Genomic DNA, 17,241 nt, shown 5'->3' on the forward strand with positions numbered 1-17,241 from the left:
TGTATTTCTATAATCCTTTAAAGTTATTGTAAAATATAATATTTTAAGATCTAATTACAGTATGTACCACAACTACTTAAACCTATACAATACAGGGTGTTCAGATGACACAATGACCAGTCTACAGTTGGAGAGAAATTGCAAATCTTAAATTCTGAGACTAACCAAAAAATATTATAGAAATTTAATTATAACACCATATAAGAATGGGTATCATAATTACTTCATTTGAGTTACACGAGGCAGGGAAGCAATGGAAGTGGGAAATACTTGCACTTCACTCAAAATATCTTCCACTAGCTACATAACATCCATAGTGGTACCCCACCATTTCATACAGTTCTCCCATTATCTACCTTATAAAAAATATACTACAATTACTTTTTAAATCAATGTCACTCTACTTATTCCCCACTACAGTACTGCATTGTCCTATTTAGTCATGCACCTCCTTGTAGAATGTCCCAATTTTCAGGACAATTGGCTAGTTTTCCAAATGTGTGTATAGAATTCTTGATGAATCAGATACCTTTGCTACCACTAGCCTTGTTAGTTTGTTCTCATATTGGCATCCTAAGTAATATATAGTGCCTCTTGAATATCCAATGACAGTGATGGTGCCAGTCTTCCCAGCTTGGTGCCATCTTAGGGTAATTAATTACTCCCCCACTACTACTTGTGCTCTGATAATACAAGTACTCTATCACTTCTTCGCTCACTTGTTTGTCCCATCACCTTGGTTTTTGTCTTGTCAAATTCACTTATTCTGCCATCATTGAACATTCATTATATCATCAAATAATCTTTACATTCTCCTCAATCTTGCACTTTACAAAGTTTTACACTCAGTTTAGTATGGTACAAAGTATATGGTGGGAAGTTATGCCAGCCAGACTAACACTGACATCTACTACTGATTTTTCAGGTTGGCCAATTTTGGCAAATGGTTACTTCTGGCTCAGTCACACTTAATCTGCTAGTCAGGGTTTTCATTGAGATTTTTTCAATTAAGTTTTATAGTCAATTTCTGCAGTCAAATGTGATGCTAGTCCAATCACTTCTGGGGTTGAGGGTAGTCTGGTTTACCAGACTTCCTTCTCCTGGAGTCCTCACTATGTCTGTGCTTGCATTGCCACCTGATGTTGCACTGGCCTTCTCTTTCTGTATTTTTGTGGGCAAAACACCCAAGTAGTAGGTTGATCTGTGATCCAAATAATCTTCCTCAGTCCACAGAGGGGGCCCAGGATGATTTACAGGGGTACCTGTTCCCAGTGAGTCAAGAGTGTCACCAGAAGCCCTGTACTGTATATTCAAAATGGATTATTAATGTCAGTAACAGAAGATAGGGGAACACTTATTTTTATCTGCTTTAGGTACAGTAATCAAAAATCTAATGTGTATGATTTAACTATGGAGTATTCAAATTTATTGTACTCAAATGTTGCATGCGCATCAAAATTACCTGCCATTTTGGCTTGTCCACAAAACATGTATACAAATGGTAGTAATTATATAAAAATCACCAAATCATTTATTTTATTGTAGATTATAATTTTATGGCACTATAATACTACAGCACAGAGTTGGATTAAAAAACTAATCACATGGAAAATAAAAAGTAATTAAAATGGTTTCAAGTCTAAATGGGAGCTGTAAGTAATTAGTGTCTTTCTTTCACATGCTGGTTTGATCTTTACAAAAGATATACAACACTAGCAACAGCAGTCAGTCAAGAGGACAATATTTTCAGTATTGCATATGCCACTTAAAAATACAAAATTCAATATTAGGCAAAGAGATGTATGGAAATTCTTGTTCCCAGTATTGGTCGTCAGGAAGTGGAATGCATTGAAGGAAGAGGTTTTTGAAGTCAATTGCATCCATAACTTTAAAAATAAATATGATGAAAATATTTAAGTTGAGAGAGGTAATTAGCACACCAGGTATAAACGGCTAAGAGGCAGGGTATAAAGAGCTAATCTCACTCCTCATAGTCATTGATAGGTAAACACTGAGCCATCCCTGAATTATCCAATATTGCTTATCTTTCTGCGTGACTCATCAGGTACGCACACCTGCCAAGTTTTGTCGATCAACTCTTCAAATGGGACTTGAAGGCTTATTCATAACTGCCTGACAAGTTTTTATATATTAATAATGTAAATGGCAATATATATATATATATATACAGTATATAATATATATTATATATATATATATATATATATATATATATATATATATATATATATATATATATATATATATATATATATATAATGCAAACAAGCCTGAATGGTCCCCAGGACAATATGCAACTGAAAACTCACACTCTAGAAGTGACTCGAACCCATACTGCCAGGAGCACAATGCAACTGGTATGAACAGGACACCATATCCACTCAACCATCACGACCGGACAAAAAGGAGGCGATGGCCGAATCTATTTGAACCCCCCTCCGCCGACACTCTGATGGTAATCTTGGGCATAGTATTTTATCAAATCACCTCATTCTTTGGAGCACACGTGAGGAACACAAATGCGAACAAGCATGAATGGTCCCCAGGACAATATGCAACTGAATATATATATATAAATTATAATAAATTATAATATAAAATATTAGTTATATATATATATATATATATGTTACCTTAGCATATAAACACTGTTAACACTTCCTTTGCAACCATACAAGTGGTATCTATTGCGTGTTTTCACATTGCCATTACTGCTTAAAGAGTTCATCAAAGTTATCATAGTCATTACCAGCCACTGGAGTGGCTGGTAATGACTATGTTCTCTCATGTTCACTATACAAGAGTTTTACATTCTTGTAAAGCCACTATTACGCGTAGCGTTTCGGGCAAGGTCCTTAACCCTAATTTCCCCGGAATACGACCCCGCCGAATCGTTTTTAACAACCAGGTACCCATTCACTGCTGGGTGAACAGAGGCTACAGTTAAGGATTGGCGCCCGGTCAATCCTCCCCGGCCAGGATTCGAACCCAAGGCAAGGCGCTTGCGAAACGCCAGGCGAGTGTCTTACCACTGCGCCACGGAGACTGCTATGAGACTGCTATGAGAGATGTAGTTATTAACCATTATTGTTAAGGGAAGGATGACCTGCATGTTCATTACTACAGTAGTTATGCTACTTGTATTTGCAATCAACCAAGACACTGTCATAACACACTGTCATTCCACATTCATGGTTAGACAATAATTGGTACTAGCTCGATGTGAAGGTCAATGATTGGTCAACAATAATCATGATATGAAAGTATTAGGGATTTGTAAGGTTAAAAGTAAAATATTCATCATAAAGGTGTTACTGAATGATCTTGGATGATGAAAATATCTTATCACTTGGAAAATGTGATAGGATTCACAATAATTAATCCGTGGTTCAATTACTGGGTGGTACAGAAATGGTTTGGCAAATTTCCTTTCACCTAATGCCTCTGTTCACCTAGTAGTAAATACTGTAGGTACACAGGAGTTAAGCAACTGTTGTGGGCTTGCATCCTGGGGAAGGGTCAACAGTTCGACCTTGGGGGTGACCTCAATATCGTAAAAGCCTGAAGTACATATACACACAGGCTTCCTGTCGCCAACAAAATGAATACAAGTTATTTAATATTTAAATACTTCTTAAAAGTTTAAACAAAACCATTAAAATGGTTTTGTCTTGACTTCAACATTTCCTTAAATGCAATCAACAATTATCCTGAGTAGCAAAGTGAAGTAAATATTGTACAGTACTGTGCTATATTATATATTGTACTGTATAACCAAACCTTAGGTGCTCTTAACTCTTTACCAACACTCCAGCTAGTCATACTCTTTACTCTCACCACTAAAACTTCAGAGATAATTTTGACTGAACACTAAAGTCGAGCTATTGATACTCTTCGGTAATGACCATTGAAACTGTAGTTAGTGAAACCTTGACAATCAAGAAGCCTAATTTCTGTCACTCTTAAATAACACCCAAACCCCAGATATTGATAATGAGCTAGGATCTGAATAACATCCACTCGATACTACATTAAATAAAGTTTAAAAAAAAGTGGTGAGAAGGGGGGACATACGAGATCTTAGGAATGTGACCATATTTTATCTCTTGGCCATAATACTGCACAACATGAGTTTCCTCAACAAGAGGTTTTCAAAGAACATAACTTTGGCATTTAGCGAAGATGCACTGTATTGTATATTAACACTTTCATTCGGGAGGGACCAATATGACGTCCGAAATTAACTCTGCGGATGTTCGGGAGGGACTTAGCTAACGTCCAAATTTAATAAATTTGTTAAAATTACATTTTTTATCTGATCATTTTGGGACATGTTTTAAACTTTGCACCAATGCCATCCCATTGCACTCAACGGCCCATAACAGATAAGTTATCTGTTATGGGCCATATGGCAGTGAATTTGTTGAAATTGAAACAGCAGGCTAGGATGACATTGAAAGTGAGGGGGGAGTGACGATTTTGATGCTCATACGGCCACAGGCTCACATGGCCGTACCGCACCTAGGAAATGGCAACGTTCTGGTCAAGCCTGGTCAAACCACTACACTCCACCATTTGTTATAAAGTTTTACTGGAACACCAGGCTTGACTGTACCATTACCAATCACTCCTCTTGGATTTTTACAGTTATTTATTACACAAGATTTGTTGCAATATTTTGTATATGAAACAAATTTGTAATGCATCACAAAACAACTGCAATGGTTCTAGCACCCCAAGCAATAAATGGGATGAATTGAATGTAAAAGAGCTTGCCAGATACTTGGGACTGACAATGTTGATGGGCCTTATGAAGTTGCCAGCGATGAGAATGTACTGGCAAACAGGTTAAATGTGGCAAGTACTGTACCTTGTTTCAATAGTTTTATGACGGTGAAATTATATGAATTAATTGCAAGATATTTTCATACCTATAGCAATAATGCCATTCCTAAAGACAGACTAATCAAAGTCAGAACATTCATGGAATATCTCAAAAATAAATAAAAAACATTATACATTTTGACTGTGGGTGGATGAAGATACAATGTCATGGAGGGGCCGGCTAGCTTTCAAGGTTTATAATCCAAATAAACCTGATAAGTATGGAGTGAACCTGTACATGCTAGCTGAATCCAAAAGTGGTTACAGCTATGATTTTGAGGTGTATGCAGGAATTGGGAAGACAATGATTGAAACAGTTATGGGTTTGATGGAACCACTGAAGTACAAAGGTTACCATTTATTTATGGATAACTACTATAACTCTGTTCAACTGAGTGAAAAGTTGCTTGAAAAAGGTGTATGCACCTGTGGTACTCTCAGATTGCAGCATGGTGCACCAAGAGATCTTTAGATTCGAGCAAAGGGTAAACTACCAGAAGAAACTACCTTCTGTCCTTCTGACAGAAGGACAATACTTTTATAATTCTGTGGAAAGATAAGCAAGTTGTTTCACTCATCAAAACTTGCCACAATACAGATACACAACAAGTGGAACGAAGGAAACATGTACGCAAACCTGACGGAACATCTTCATTGCAACAGGTCACTAAACAAACCAAACGCAGTCTGTGACTACAATAACAACATGAAAGGTGTTGGTTACGTCGAACAAATGGTCAAATATCATTTCGCACGGAAATGTCACAAGTGGATGAAGAAAATCACGTTCTACTTTATGCAAATGACTGTCCATAACGCTTTTGTGTTATACCAGTACTACACAACTGATATAAAGAAACACACATTGCTACAGTTCCATGAAGTCATCATTTGGTCACTACTGAATTTTGACTCCAAGAAGTGGCCTTTCCAAAATGACAACATCAGACAGATGAACATGATGATGAGAGCACACCTACTGGTGACAACGTTGCAATACCCGGACCTTCAGGTGTGAGGCGGCCACTATTCCCATCTTCACCTCGACATGACAAATCATCATCTGACTCAGAAGACGAGATTCAGATTATTCCTTCTGGCGCTACTGCTAGGAGAAATCCTCGTATTGTTGATAAACAAGTTCCTGTCTGAACAGGAACTTGAACCACTCCCTATTTCGCATTCAGAAAGGGCCGAAGTGTTGTGTTTGCCACAAAAATGGTAAAAGGAAGGCTTGTACCATCGCAAGAGGACATACTGGGTAGATAAACAGTAATGCTTACCCACCATCCACTCCACCTATAAAACATCGGTTGAGCAACTTCAGGAAATGGTTTCCTGGAGCAGGTGGAGTGGTTCAGCCTAATGCTCACCTCATGGTCTACAAACATCATTGGGTAATAAATTAAAAAGATTACACACATTTGTGTGCAGGTGCAGCAGGTGTGCAACAGCGTGCTCGCTCACGGCTAACGCTCGACTGACTTTCACCTGTGCTCAGGGAGGGGGGCTGGGATTTTGGACTTTATATGCATATACCCCTGTAGGGAATTCGATTGCTAATAAATTGATACCAAAATGAACGACATGGCACGAGAATTGAGGTGAGAATCCCGAAAAGAGTAGACATTTTGGTGGTGGGGTTACATCCCACCACCAAACCCTCGGCTGATTTGTGAGTTTGTTGCGGGTGGCATGCTGGGCATTTGGACTTCATATGTATATATGCCTGTAGAGAATTCTATTGCGAACAAAAAGATACCAAAATGAATGCCGTAACATGAAAATTGAGGTGAGAAAACTGAAAAAGAGTATACATATTTGAGTCTGGCCGTGAGCTCCCAGGAAACGCTCGGCGCACCTAAAGGTAGGCTAGGGAGCATGTGCCAGGGACGGGAAAGTGTTAAAATATTTATGAATGCTTATCAGAAATAGCACAAATTACTTTTATATAATGTAAACACTATAAGCAGCAGCTAATTAGCTACAATTCTAATTGAATGAAAAGGTCACTAGCTGTGTTTGTAACACTAGTAATTTAAGAGCACACAGTAAATTAGCTAATATGTAATAGAGTACCGCTAACCATAAACGATACAGGAGCAATTCACGCATGTAACAGTGCCAGTGGAACAGTATATAGTGTACTGTACCAGGACACACTATCCCTAACACCAACATAATTTAAGTTAAATTTTATCACATTTGCTCAATAAAAACAGGTTGACTAAATTATACATATATCATAGGTTATTCCGAAAATAAAATTTTATAAATAAATTCTAGCCATCTTGACTTAAATGCTTTTTTCTATTAAGTTTAGGTACAATTACATCATCAGATTTCTCAGATTTGTGGTGTGCCTTTGGTGTGTTACCAATATTTTCTGTACAATCACACCAAGGTGTTACAAACCTGTCACACTCAAGGACAACGTTCAAGATTGTCATTGGAGCACCCTGAATTGTCATCTGAAACAGAAGAAAAATGTATATTGAACAAAGTTCTTTTGCAAGTAATGATGAAAAACATTAAAAAACAGTCACCTTTCTTTTTTTTTTTTTTTATAAAAGTTGGTCTAATCCTGACAGATGTTTGTTGAATCTACATAAAAATGAGTTTGTACTTTTTTTTTTAACTAGATATGGTTTGGTCACATAAATGCACCCATGGGTTTACGAAGATATCCTCAAAGTCTACCTGAAATTATCTAGTCCAGGTTAGTACACTAAACTCATATTCCATGTACTGTACAGGTAAGATCATTCATCTTGCAAAATGGGGATATTAGATGAATCTACCTGACCCTTGCCTTAACTCTGTTATGCCTCATATAAATTACGGTGTGTGTGATACAAAGATGAATGAACAAACAATGCCTATACCAAGATGGGACTAAGAACCAAGGTAGAAGCTGTAAGCAGAAAAAGTGATCAAACAGCCCAGAAGACAACAACTCCCTCTGCCAATGGAGAGCATGAAACTCTCCGACTCTACTCCCTGATGCCAAGGCTAAGTGGAACACTGTCTTGAAAGTCAAATTCTCCAATGAAGGCAAAACTCAAAAACAACTGAATGACAAGAAGTTTTTCAGAGCAGAGCAGTGATCAAAGTCCAAGAGAGCTCAAGAAAAGGAGTAGAAAAGCAAAATTAGTAGACCAAAACCATAGAGCACCTCCAAAGATGTGTTGTTCTTTGGTAGCTATAACAATCTCCAAGCAACCTCATACTGATGACTAGAAGAAGTCAGAAATCTAAGCCCAACATCCCTGCTGTCTCAAAATCTGTCTCAAAATCAGAAAAACCCAGATATGAAAATTGGCAGAGAGGAGAACCATACATCTTGCCTTCAGTCACCAGGGAGAGGTGGAGATCTGAGAAGAAAACCAAACGAGGGGACAAGAAAGGAGGGTTGGGATTAGGGGGCCAGCAGATAAGAATGACACCTGGGAGCCCTAATGAGCCCTTCAAGGGTGGCCAAGATATAAATCTCAAAAGACAATGCTCCTGAAGAACATTTGTGTCAATTTGATTAATGTTCTGGAAATAAAAATGTCTTACCCATAACATCAATCAATCCTTAACCTCAGACAAAATCATGGCAGTAAAAATACTTGAAAGTTCAGAGTAATGGGCAGAAGTGGTCTAACATCACTTGGCAAACCATGAACACAGTGGTCATTCTGAATTATGGACAGAGGGATGAAAGTATCAACTACAAGAAGCCTAGAATTGCATCTCATGCAAAGTCTTTCTTGATCACAGGTAGAAGACTGGAAAAGACCTGCAGAAATGGTCTTGACAATGACACTCCTGTTCAACATTTTTCATCTCTTAAGGAGTCAGGTTCAGTACCAATTAGCTTGGCCAGTAATTGGATGGATAACTACAAGGGTAACCTTGCCCTTGAATAGGGATGACAATGATAAGCCTAGCAGTTTAGCTGAAGAGTACAAATATGATGCAATTTTAAAATAGTTGGGCATATAATTAATTAATAATTTGATTTGTTGGGGACAAAGTTACATGTGCTGTACTTTATGCTTGTATTAAGCCCCCCCCCAAGCCAAACTACTGACCCTTCTCAGGATGCAGCCTCATAATAGCTGCCTAACTCCCAGATACCTATTTACTACTAGGTGAACAGAGGCATTAGGTCAAAGTAAATGTGCCAAATCATTTCTGTCCCACCCAGGAATCAAACCCAGGATCCATGATTGTGAGTCAAAAACAAAGCCAACTGTACTATAAGACCCTGTGTTGTTATAATTTTCTATACATTACTGTCTACATGTACTGACTTAAGTTCAATTATTTAGATTACAGTACAGTATCTGGAAAGGACCTGCTCTGGGGAACGATGCCCGCCACTGCCCCCTGAATGAGAAGGCAGGAGGCAAACCGGGAGTCCCCCTAATATTTGACAAACGGCTTCTTGTCTGATACTAAACAGGCATACCTCAGTTTAAGAGTTTAATTGGTTCCTGGAGACGCCTCGTATTCCGAAAACTCGCATTCCGAAGCTAATTTCCCCATAAGAAATAAAGGGAAATGAATTAATCCGTTCCTGACTACCCCAAAAACCCCACATCAAACTAAATTTTTATACCTAATTCATCTAAATAAACCTACAAAACTATGTTCAAGTTATTACTTACCTTGCTGTTGAATGCTGTAGGCGTATGGAAGATGGTGAGGAGGTGGGAGGAAGAGAGGAGTTACTGTTTGGAAGGGGAGTCCCCTTCCATTATCACATCAGGCAGTGAGGACTTCACTGGTATGCACACTCTGGCACATTTTGCCTGCATACTACTAGGACTTGCTTGTTTTACTAAGAATTTGTCTAATGACACTTGTTTTTCCCTACATTTTAACACTTGTCTGTAGTAAGACATCACATTATCGTTTAAAAGATCAATGCAACGGCCTGCTACAGCTTTATCTGGGCGAGTTTTTTCAACAAAACTTTGCAGTTCTTCCCATACTTCACACATTTTCTTAATCAAGAAGGGACATCCTCTACTGCCTCTACTCACAGCTATTTTCTTAGGTTGAACCTTACCAATGGCTTTCTTGAGACCCATGGCAAGATATATAATGACAGCTTTTATGCTCAAATGGCCAAAAAAACGATAAAAAACTGTAAATCCTTGTGAAGAATTCAGGTGAGATAGTCACTGGACACGAGACACTGGTAAACTGAGGCGCGATCGCCATGCCACCACGCGCCAGTCGGCCTGTACACGTATCAACAAACTCGCGTCCCGAGGTAACCCTCGCCTTCCGAGACATATTTTTGGAGTAAATCCTGCTCGTCTTCCGAAAAACTCGCATACAGGGACACTCGCATTCCGAGGTACCACTGTAGATCTTTAAATCTGTAGTTCTTGATAATTTATGTAACCTAACCTTTGGTTATCCGGATTTCTGTCTTAACATGGCAAAGTTTCGTCAGAAAATTATCCAGATGTGATTTTGGCCGGGTAACCCAAATACTGTATCTGGTCGAGTAAGCTTCAGATAACCGCGCTCACATGGCATTTAAGATTGAGTTATTGGCCCACGAATTTAAACATACATGTGTAGTGATAGTTAAGAGGGAAACTGTAGTCATTATGTCAATGCGAAGAAGTGGAGGGAAAGTTTCATTCCCTGCTAGTTTGCTACAGTAATTACAAAGGTGCAGTGCATTTAGCCTGATAAAATAATATATATTTTACATAAAAAGCATGGAAGTTGATTCAGAATTTTTAGCAAATAAGTATTTAATAATGTAAAACAATATGATTATAAAACCAGCATTGAGTGTAATGAAATGCCATTTTCTGAGAGACCCGGAGGTTCCCCAGAGCTATCCGGGCTGATAGGAATGTATCAGACCCTGGCATCAGTCAAAATGCACATGGAGTTTTAGGCCTACTGGGGACCACGAGCCAGAACCTGCCCCCTCAGAGAGGCACGAGGAGCAATGGCCTATAGAAACCCCCCATGTGGTTGGAAGCATTCTATGTCTGCCATCGACTGGGTCAGGCATCCGGAAAGGTAAGTGCCCCAAAACAAATCCCTATTCTGATTAAAATATTGCTACTGAAAGTGGAACAAATGGACACGACTCCCCAAATGAAAATGAGCATGATGTCACCGCACCACTGTCTGCGCAACCCCTTCTACCCAGGAGGGGAAAGGGGGAGCCCCAAACCCCCCCTCCTGGGTGGGGTCTGGGGCTCCCCTTCCCCCTCCTGGGTGGCGTCTGGGGCTCCCATTCCCCCTCCTGGGGAGGGTTGCACAGACAGCGGCGCGGTGACGTGGTAACATCATGCTTGTTTGCTCGTTTTCATTTGGGGAGTTCTGTCCACTAGTTCGGCTCTCAGTAACTCGGTAACCAGATAGGGGTTTGTTTTTGAGGAGCTTACCTTTCTGGCTGCCTGACCCGGTCGATGGCAGACATAGAATGCTTCCAACCACACGGGGGTTTCAATAGGCCATTGCTCCTCATACCTCTCTGAGGGGCGGCCAGGTTCTGGCTCGTGGTCCCCCGGTAGGCCTAGAACTCCATGTGCAATGACTGATGCCAGGGTGTAATACATTCATATTAGCCCGGATAGCCCCGAGGAGCTGAAAGGGCTCCCCCACAGAAAATGCTATTTTTTTCTAATGCACAAAAAATAAATCACAATAAATCCTTGCCTCTTTTTTGCTTTGTATCTGATAGCGTACGGTCGAGAGCCCAGTCTGCCTGTCTCGATGTCTTGTAATTTCTTGCTGGTTATAGCATTTTATCATGTCACGCCTTCGGACTCGTCTGTCATGAATGTGCCTATAAAACAACATTATTATTTATTTCCCACAAGCAGTCATAACATTCTCTAAACAATCGTTGGATAATTCATTAAATAAAATACAACGAATTTAAAATCTGCACAAAAATTTGAGCTCAGACATCAAGTAACTGTGCAAAGCAAACTTATCCACTAACTTTACACAAGTGTAATTATAGGATGTGAGCTTGGTTTGTGGGATTCCATCTGCTTTAACTCTTAATGTACTGTAATTGCTTTGTTTCCTTCAGAATATTCAGTTAATTATCTAGAAAATATACAATACATACTAAATTATTTGTATTGTTCCTTACCTGAATGTGTCTTTGGCTCCTGAAGTGAGATTACCTGGGCGGAATACTTCAAGCTTTACTTCTTTTAGCCGAGCAAAGAACTCATCATCTTCCAACCCCCAGCCCCAGTATTTGTTGCTCAGGCCATCTACCTTACGGAAGTGCTCTCTACAGTCATAAATATCTATTATAAGCTTTAAATGCAAACCTTTTTGTTTTCACACAATCATTTTAATATATGTAACCTAAAATTGCAAGAAATAAAAGGTGGCAATGCAGTCAGTAAGATGAAGGAAGCCATCTTGAGGGGGGTGTACTGTTGGAGTGCCTGTTTAGTGCTATAAATGGAATTTGCACACTGCAAGCTGATGGAGTTGTGCCAGTCTTTAAGGGCAGAAGTTAAGAAAGGAGGTAAATTTCCTTAGCCAACGTGTGGCATTAGAGATGGAAGACACAAGCTTGACCCCCAAAAGTTGTTGGGGAGCGGAAAATTACCAAAGATAAGAACCAGAAGTTGATCATAAAGAAATCTGTTCCTACTGTTAGGATTTCAAATCCCAACACTTCATTGGACGATGAGTGTTAGAACATATGAAAAACATAAGAATGAAGATAACTGCAGAAGGCCTATTGGCCCATACAAGGCAGCTCCTATTTATATCCATCCAATCTCATTCATATATATGTCTAACCTACGCTTGAATCCATCAGGGGTTCCTACTTCTATTATGTTATGCGGTAATTGGTTCCGCAAATCAACAACCCTATTACCGAGCCCAGTCTGCCTGTCATGATCTACATATCTCCTTTCTTGAAAATTGGTACCACATTAGCAACCTTCCACGACTCTGGCACTCTGCATGACTAATGATTTATTAAATATGGTAGACAATGGCTTGCAAAGCTTCCCTTTGTAGTCATATTACTACAGTCATATTACTCCTCTTTGTAGTCTGTGTTGTGAAGAGATGATTGCTCAGTCTTCATGTAGCGCAATGATATGAAATAAGAAAGGACTGTACACAAATTTTGGTTGTATGAGGTTCTCAGGAGAAGTGCAGTACTGAATTTGGAAAGACTTTGTACTAGGGCAAACAGGTTAAGGGTTTGCTATCCGAGAGTGGGAATTGGGGATATTGTTAATAATACTGTACATGTGATATTATAATACCCACTGAAAAGTGTTTTGTCACAGTAGGAGACAAGATCAAGAAGAGTATGATGGGTAATATGACTACTGGCTCAGGAAACATTCAAGGCAATTAGCTCAAAGTGAGCTTGCAATGTAGATATTATTTTAAACATATAATTAACTTGAAAAAAAGGTCAGGTTAGATTAGGTTGTATAATTAATGTTCCAGTTTTTGGCATGCAATTTGGAGTACTGTACAGTATTCAAATAGTAAAAAAATATGAAGTTTTTTTGGTGACAACAGTCCATTTTTATAAGTTTGACCAATAGTTTCTGTAAGTACGTACTATCATTTTTGGAGGATGGGTTGCAAAAACTAGAGAAATTTTAACTAAAACTAATTAGATATAAATTTGCATACAGGTATAAATCTTATAGGCACAAAGACAAAATAATTAAGTTATAGTATTGATATACAGTACAATATGTTGACCACGCATTTTAAATTCAATCTGAGAACTCTCACCTCTTCACCAGAAGTATGCCACCAATAAATGTTGGGTAATGATATCTTGGGTGAAGATGAGGGGCAGCAACATGGTATGGACCATCGTGAGGAAAGTCATAAGTCAACGCTGCATTCATAGGCAAAAGATCAACATCATGCATTGCAATATAATCACAGTCAATGCCAGATTCCAAAAAACCCACATTGAGAAGAGAAGCTCGATTGAAGCGAAGGTTATCCACCTAGAGACAAACCAGACATTAATTTTTCCAATCATGGCAACAATCCTTTAGCTTGATTGTCAGTTACATCATAATTTCAAAAAGTGGAACTGGGTGCTACAGATTTAATTATATTACAATATTGTAATATGTAGTTATAATAAATTTGGAAAATACTTAAAATTACTTACCTGATTAATGATGTATAAATGATGATTTTTGTGCTGAGCGTTTAGGAATGTGTGAATATGAGGAGCAAACTCCAACAGCTCCTCAAAGCGATCCCTGAGGAATGAAGGCTCACATTAGAATAGCTGAACATGGAAGAATACGCTCAACTTGATGCCAATAACGACTGTACAATGAAGAATAGGCACAGCCTAAAAGTAACATGCAATCTCTTCAAGTGTTTACTAGATGAAGAATTGCCAGGAGAAACCTATTTCAACAGAGTCTGTGCAAGATGTGTACAACCAGTGTTTCATGCCAAACACACTAGGGTACTGTATTACTAAATATTTTGAAATTAAAAGAATTATAAGAGGAGACTTTTATCCCTGATCTTTAAGATGAATTGTTTACACTTTTTTATTACAGCTCTCATAATGACTCTGACCACTGTACAAATATTACCCATAAATACAGCCCCCCCCTTCTCCTCTTCCATTACTTCAGTAATTTTAGAGTCCTCAATAATTCTGAATTGCAATGTGTTTTTCCTTGATCACAAAACAGGACATGAATTTGATGCATTATCACTTACCTAAATGGAACAAGAAGAGCCATTTTGTGCTTGTCATTTGTGAACAGCTTGGAAGGTCGGAGGAGTGATTGGCCAGGCACGACCCCGGAAGCAGCAGCAGCGTCTTGCTCACTTTTACACTCACACTCATCTGTACCAATGCAATATTGAAGTAACTTGCAGCCCATGTACTCGTACCATTAATACAATGATGAAGTAAATGTCCACCCACACACACATATCAAAAATACAATACAGTACTGAAGTAATTGCCTGCCCTCACTCTCACACCAGCAATATGAATACATATGTGTTTGCTTATCTAAATTCCGCTAACTTAATATTTGGGTTATCCTGTTAAAATTGTGTCCAGATAATTTTCTGCCATAGTTTGCCATATCTGGACAGAAATCCAAATAACCGGAGATCTGGCCACATAGTGCAGACTGGCACAGAATCTAAGTCAAGTCCAGATAATTTTCTGGCAAAACTTGGCCATATTCAGACAGAAATCCAGATAACCAGAGATTAGGTTACCAAAATTTTCAAGAACTACAGTACACATTTCAAGATAAACAGTATCAAACAGGATGAAGACAAACTACAACAAGGTAAGCTGAAATTTCTCTTAAATTATATTTTTAATTTATAGTGTGTGTGGAAATTCAAATTATGTTGGTTGCGCTACAAATTTTTTTAAGTATAGTCATTTCTGGACTTCCCTTGTAAGAATTCTGCTTATCCGGTGAGGGGTCCTTCCCATATACTGTACTGTAATCCAGTTAGTGAGCTTAGACAGTACAGTATTGAAGTAATAGCCTTGACAGCTGAAGAAGTCAAGATCTTTGAATTTTATTTGAAAGTAAATCATCAAACCAAATTTACCTTCAGATAGACAATGTTAATATTAGCATTAAAAATTATTAAAAGTTCCTTGGTCTATACATAGACAAGAGACTAAACTTCAGCACCCACATACAACACAGCCAAAAGTGTCTCAACAAATTGAATCTAAAATTGAATTCCTGATCTGAAACTCTTCCCTGATAGATGTAATAGAACCCATGAGCACCACACCAGAAATAAATATATCTTTGATATTCCCAGAGTCAGAGTACATGTGTGCAAACACTCCATGCAAATAGAAAGATCCAGTCTATGGAACTCCCTCCCTAATGAATTAACAAAAAATTCTGTCCTATGCCTTATTCAAAAGTAAATCCAAAAAGTACCTAATTTCATCCTCATACTGTAGTTTCTTGTATTGCGCTTCACTCTCAACTGTGTCTAGTGCTACTCACTCACCCAATTTTAGTATTCAAGACATGCAACTTCACCAATATAATAACTACTATCAATTTATATTGTAGTTATTATGTTGAACAAATTTTGCTACAATTTCCCTATTTATACTCTTACTTTTATCTGTTAGATTAAGGACCTACCCGAAACCTGCATGTTGGTGGCTTTGCAGTAATGTAAGAACACCAATGTTATGTACTCTTACAATCCAATGTACCTTCTTGTATATAAATAAATAAATTGACCAGTAAAATCAATAAATGATAAGCAGATGTTCATCAATGGTAGATTGAGGTATTTTCTTCCCTCTGCTCCTCGCTCATGGACTATGGGATAAGATCAGATAAAAAGTATTTTGACTTGGTGGGTGCAAAGTTACTTAGGGCCTAGTGTATTAGTACTGTAGTGACATGGATGAGCGGCCTATGGTTGTTACTTAAGAGCAGCACCCTGGTACGGCTCAGAAACACAAATCTCATTTCACTCAATGTTGTATAATTTGTTTTGCCACAAACATGAAAGTAAACAGTTACAGCCCCGCTCCTGTGCCAGGTGCGTCCACTACTGGCTCACCATAGCCCGTGCTACTTGGAACCTTTTGTTTCGAGTAGCTGAATCTAAAACAACAATATGAAAGTAAATCTATTATTATTTTCCCTAATCTTATAAAGCATATATAAATGCAATAATCATTTCATAAAAGATAAGTTTAGCTGTAATTATGAAGAAAAACACCACAGTTCAACAAACCTGTATTTGCCGACGGTAAAGATACATAGAAGAAAAATACGAGACAAAGACCGATACCCCAGAGAAGAGTGGTGGGTCGCTTCAACCGCAGCATGGCGGCTAGTGTCAACCCTGTCTCTGATGCCAACAACTGTTAAAATAAAACATTAATGTCTTACAACACTGGTCATTATTTTAAATACCTGAATATTAAATGTAAAATGACATTCCTTTGTCCATATATGGCTCCACTTACACTGCAAAACAATTCATACTATACCACCACCTGGTTGATTGCCACACTCACTTTCTAAGCAAATTGTTAGTCTACTTAATACAGCTACAATTTCTCTGATCCACATAAACATCTTCAATACATGGTTCCTAGCATGTAGGTTGACACATGCATCATATATATATGCTCTAAGGTATGTATTCTGTTCAACCACAGGAATAACTTCGGCACCTCTAAAAATCCTAATCAAATTGTTCCAGGCCTGATCCCACTTGCATGAAATCTGGATTTTTTTTTTATTTTACTTTTTCTTGGCAAACATCAATTTTTTCATATTTTTTCCTAAAACATAAAGA

The 17,241-nt window shown here is 38.3% G+C and overlaps 1 protein-coding gene across 2 annotated transcripts in view; it reads right to left on the bottom strand.

Annotated features, from left to right (window-relative positions):
* Positions 1-1,519: 1,519 nt before the first annotated feature.
* Positions 1,520-17,241, bottom strand: part of beta4GalT7 (beta-1,4-galactosyltransferase 7) — a 19,764-nt gene continuing 4,042 nt past the window's right edge. For both annotated transcript variants that reach the window (XM_069338728.1, XM_069338729.1), the window contains exons 3-9: positions 16,672-16,801; positions 14,641-14,770; positions 14,069-14,162; positions 13,675-13,898; positions 12,038-12,184; positions 11,593-11,722; positions 1,520-7,376 (exon numbers count right to left, since the gene is read on the bottom strand). In XM_069338728.1, the coding sequence (XP_069194829.1) occupies positions 7,188-7,376; positions 11,593-11,722; positions 12,038-12,184; positions 13,675-13,898; positions 14,069-14,162; positions 14,641-14,770; positions 16,672-16,801 (1,044 nt within the window). In that variant the 3' untranslated portion in view covers positions 1,520-7,187. The remainder of the gene's footprint in view (positions 7,377-11,592; positions 11,723-12,037; positions 12,185-13,674; positions 13,899-14,068; positions 14,163-14,640; positions 14,771-16,671; positions 16,802-17,241) is intronic.

Source organism: Procambarus clarkii, chromosome 40 (genome assembly GCF_040958095.1).
Source record: "Procambarus clarkii isolate CNS0578487 chromosome 40, FALCON_Pclarkii_2.0, whole genome shotgun sequence".
Taxonomy (NCBI): domain Eukaryota; kingdom Metazoa; phylum Arthropoda; class Malacostraca; order Decapoda; family Cambaridae; genus Procambarus; species Procambarus clarkii.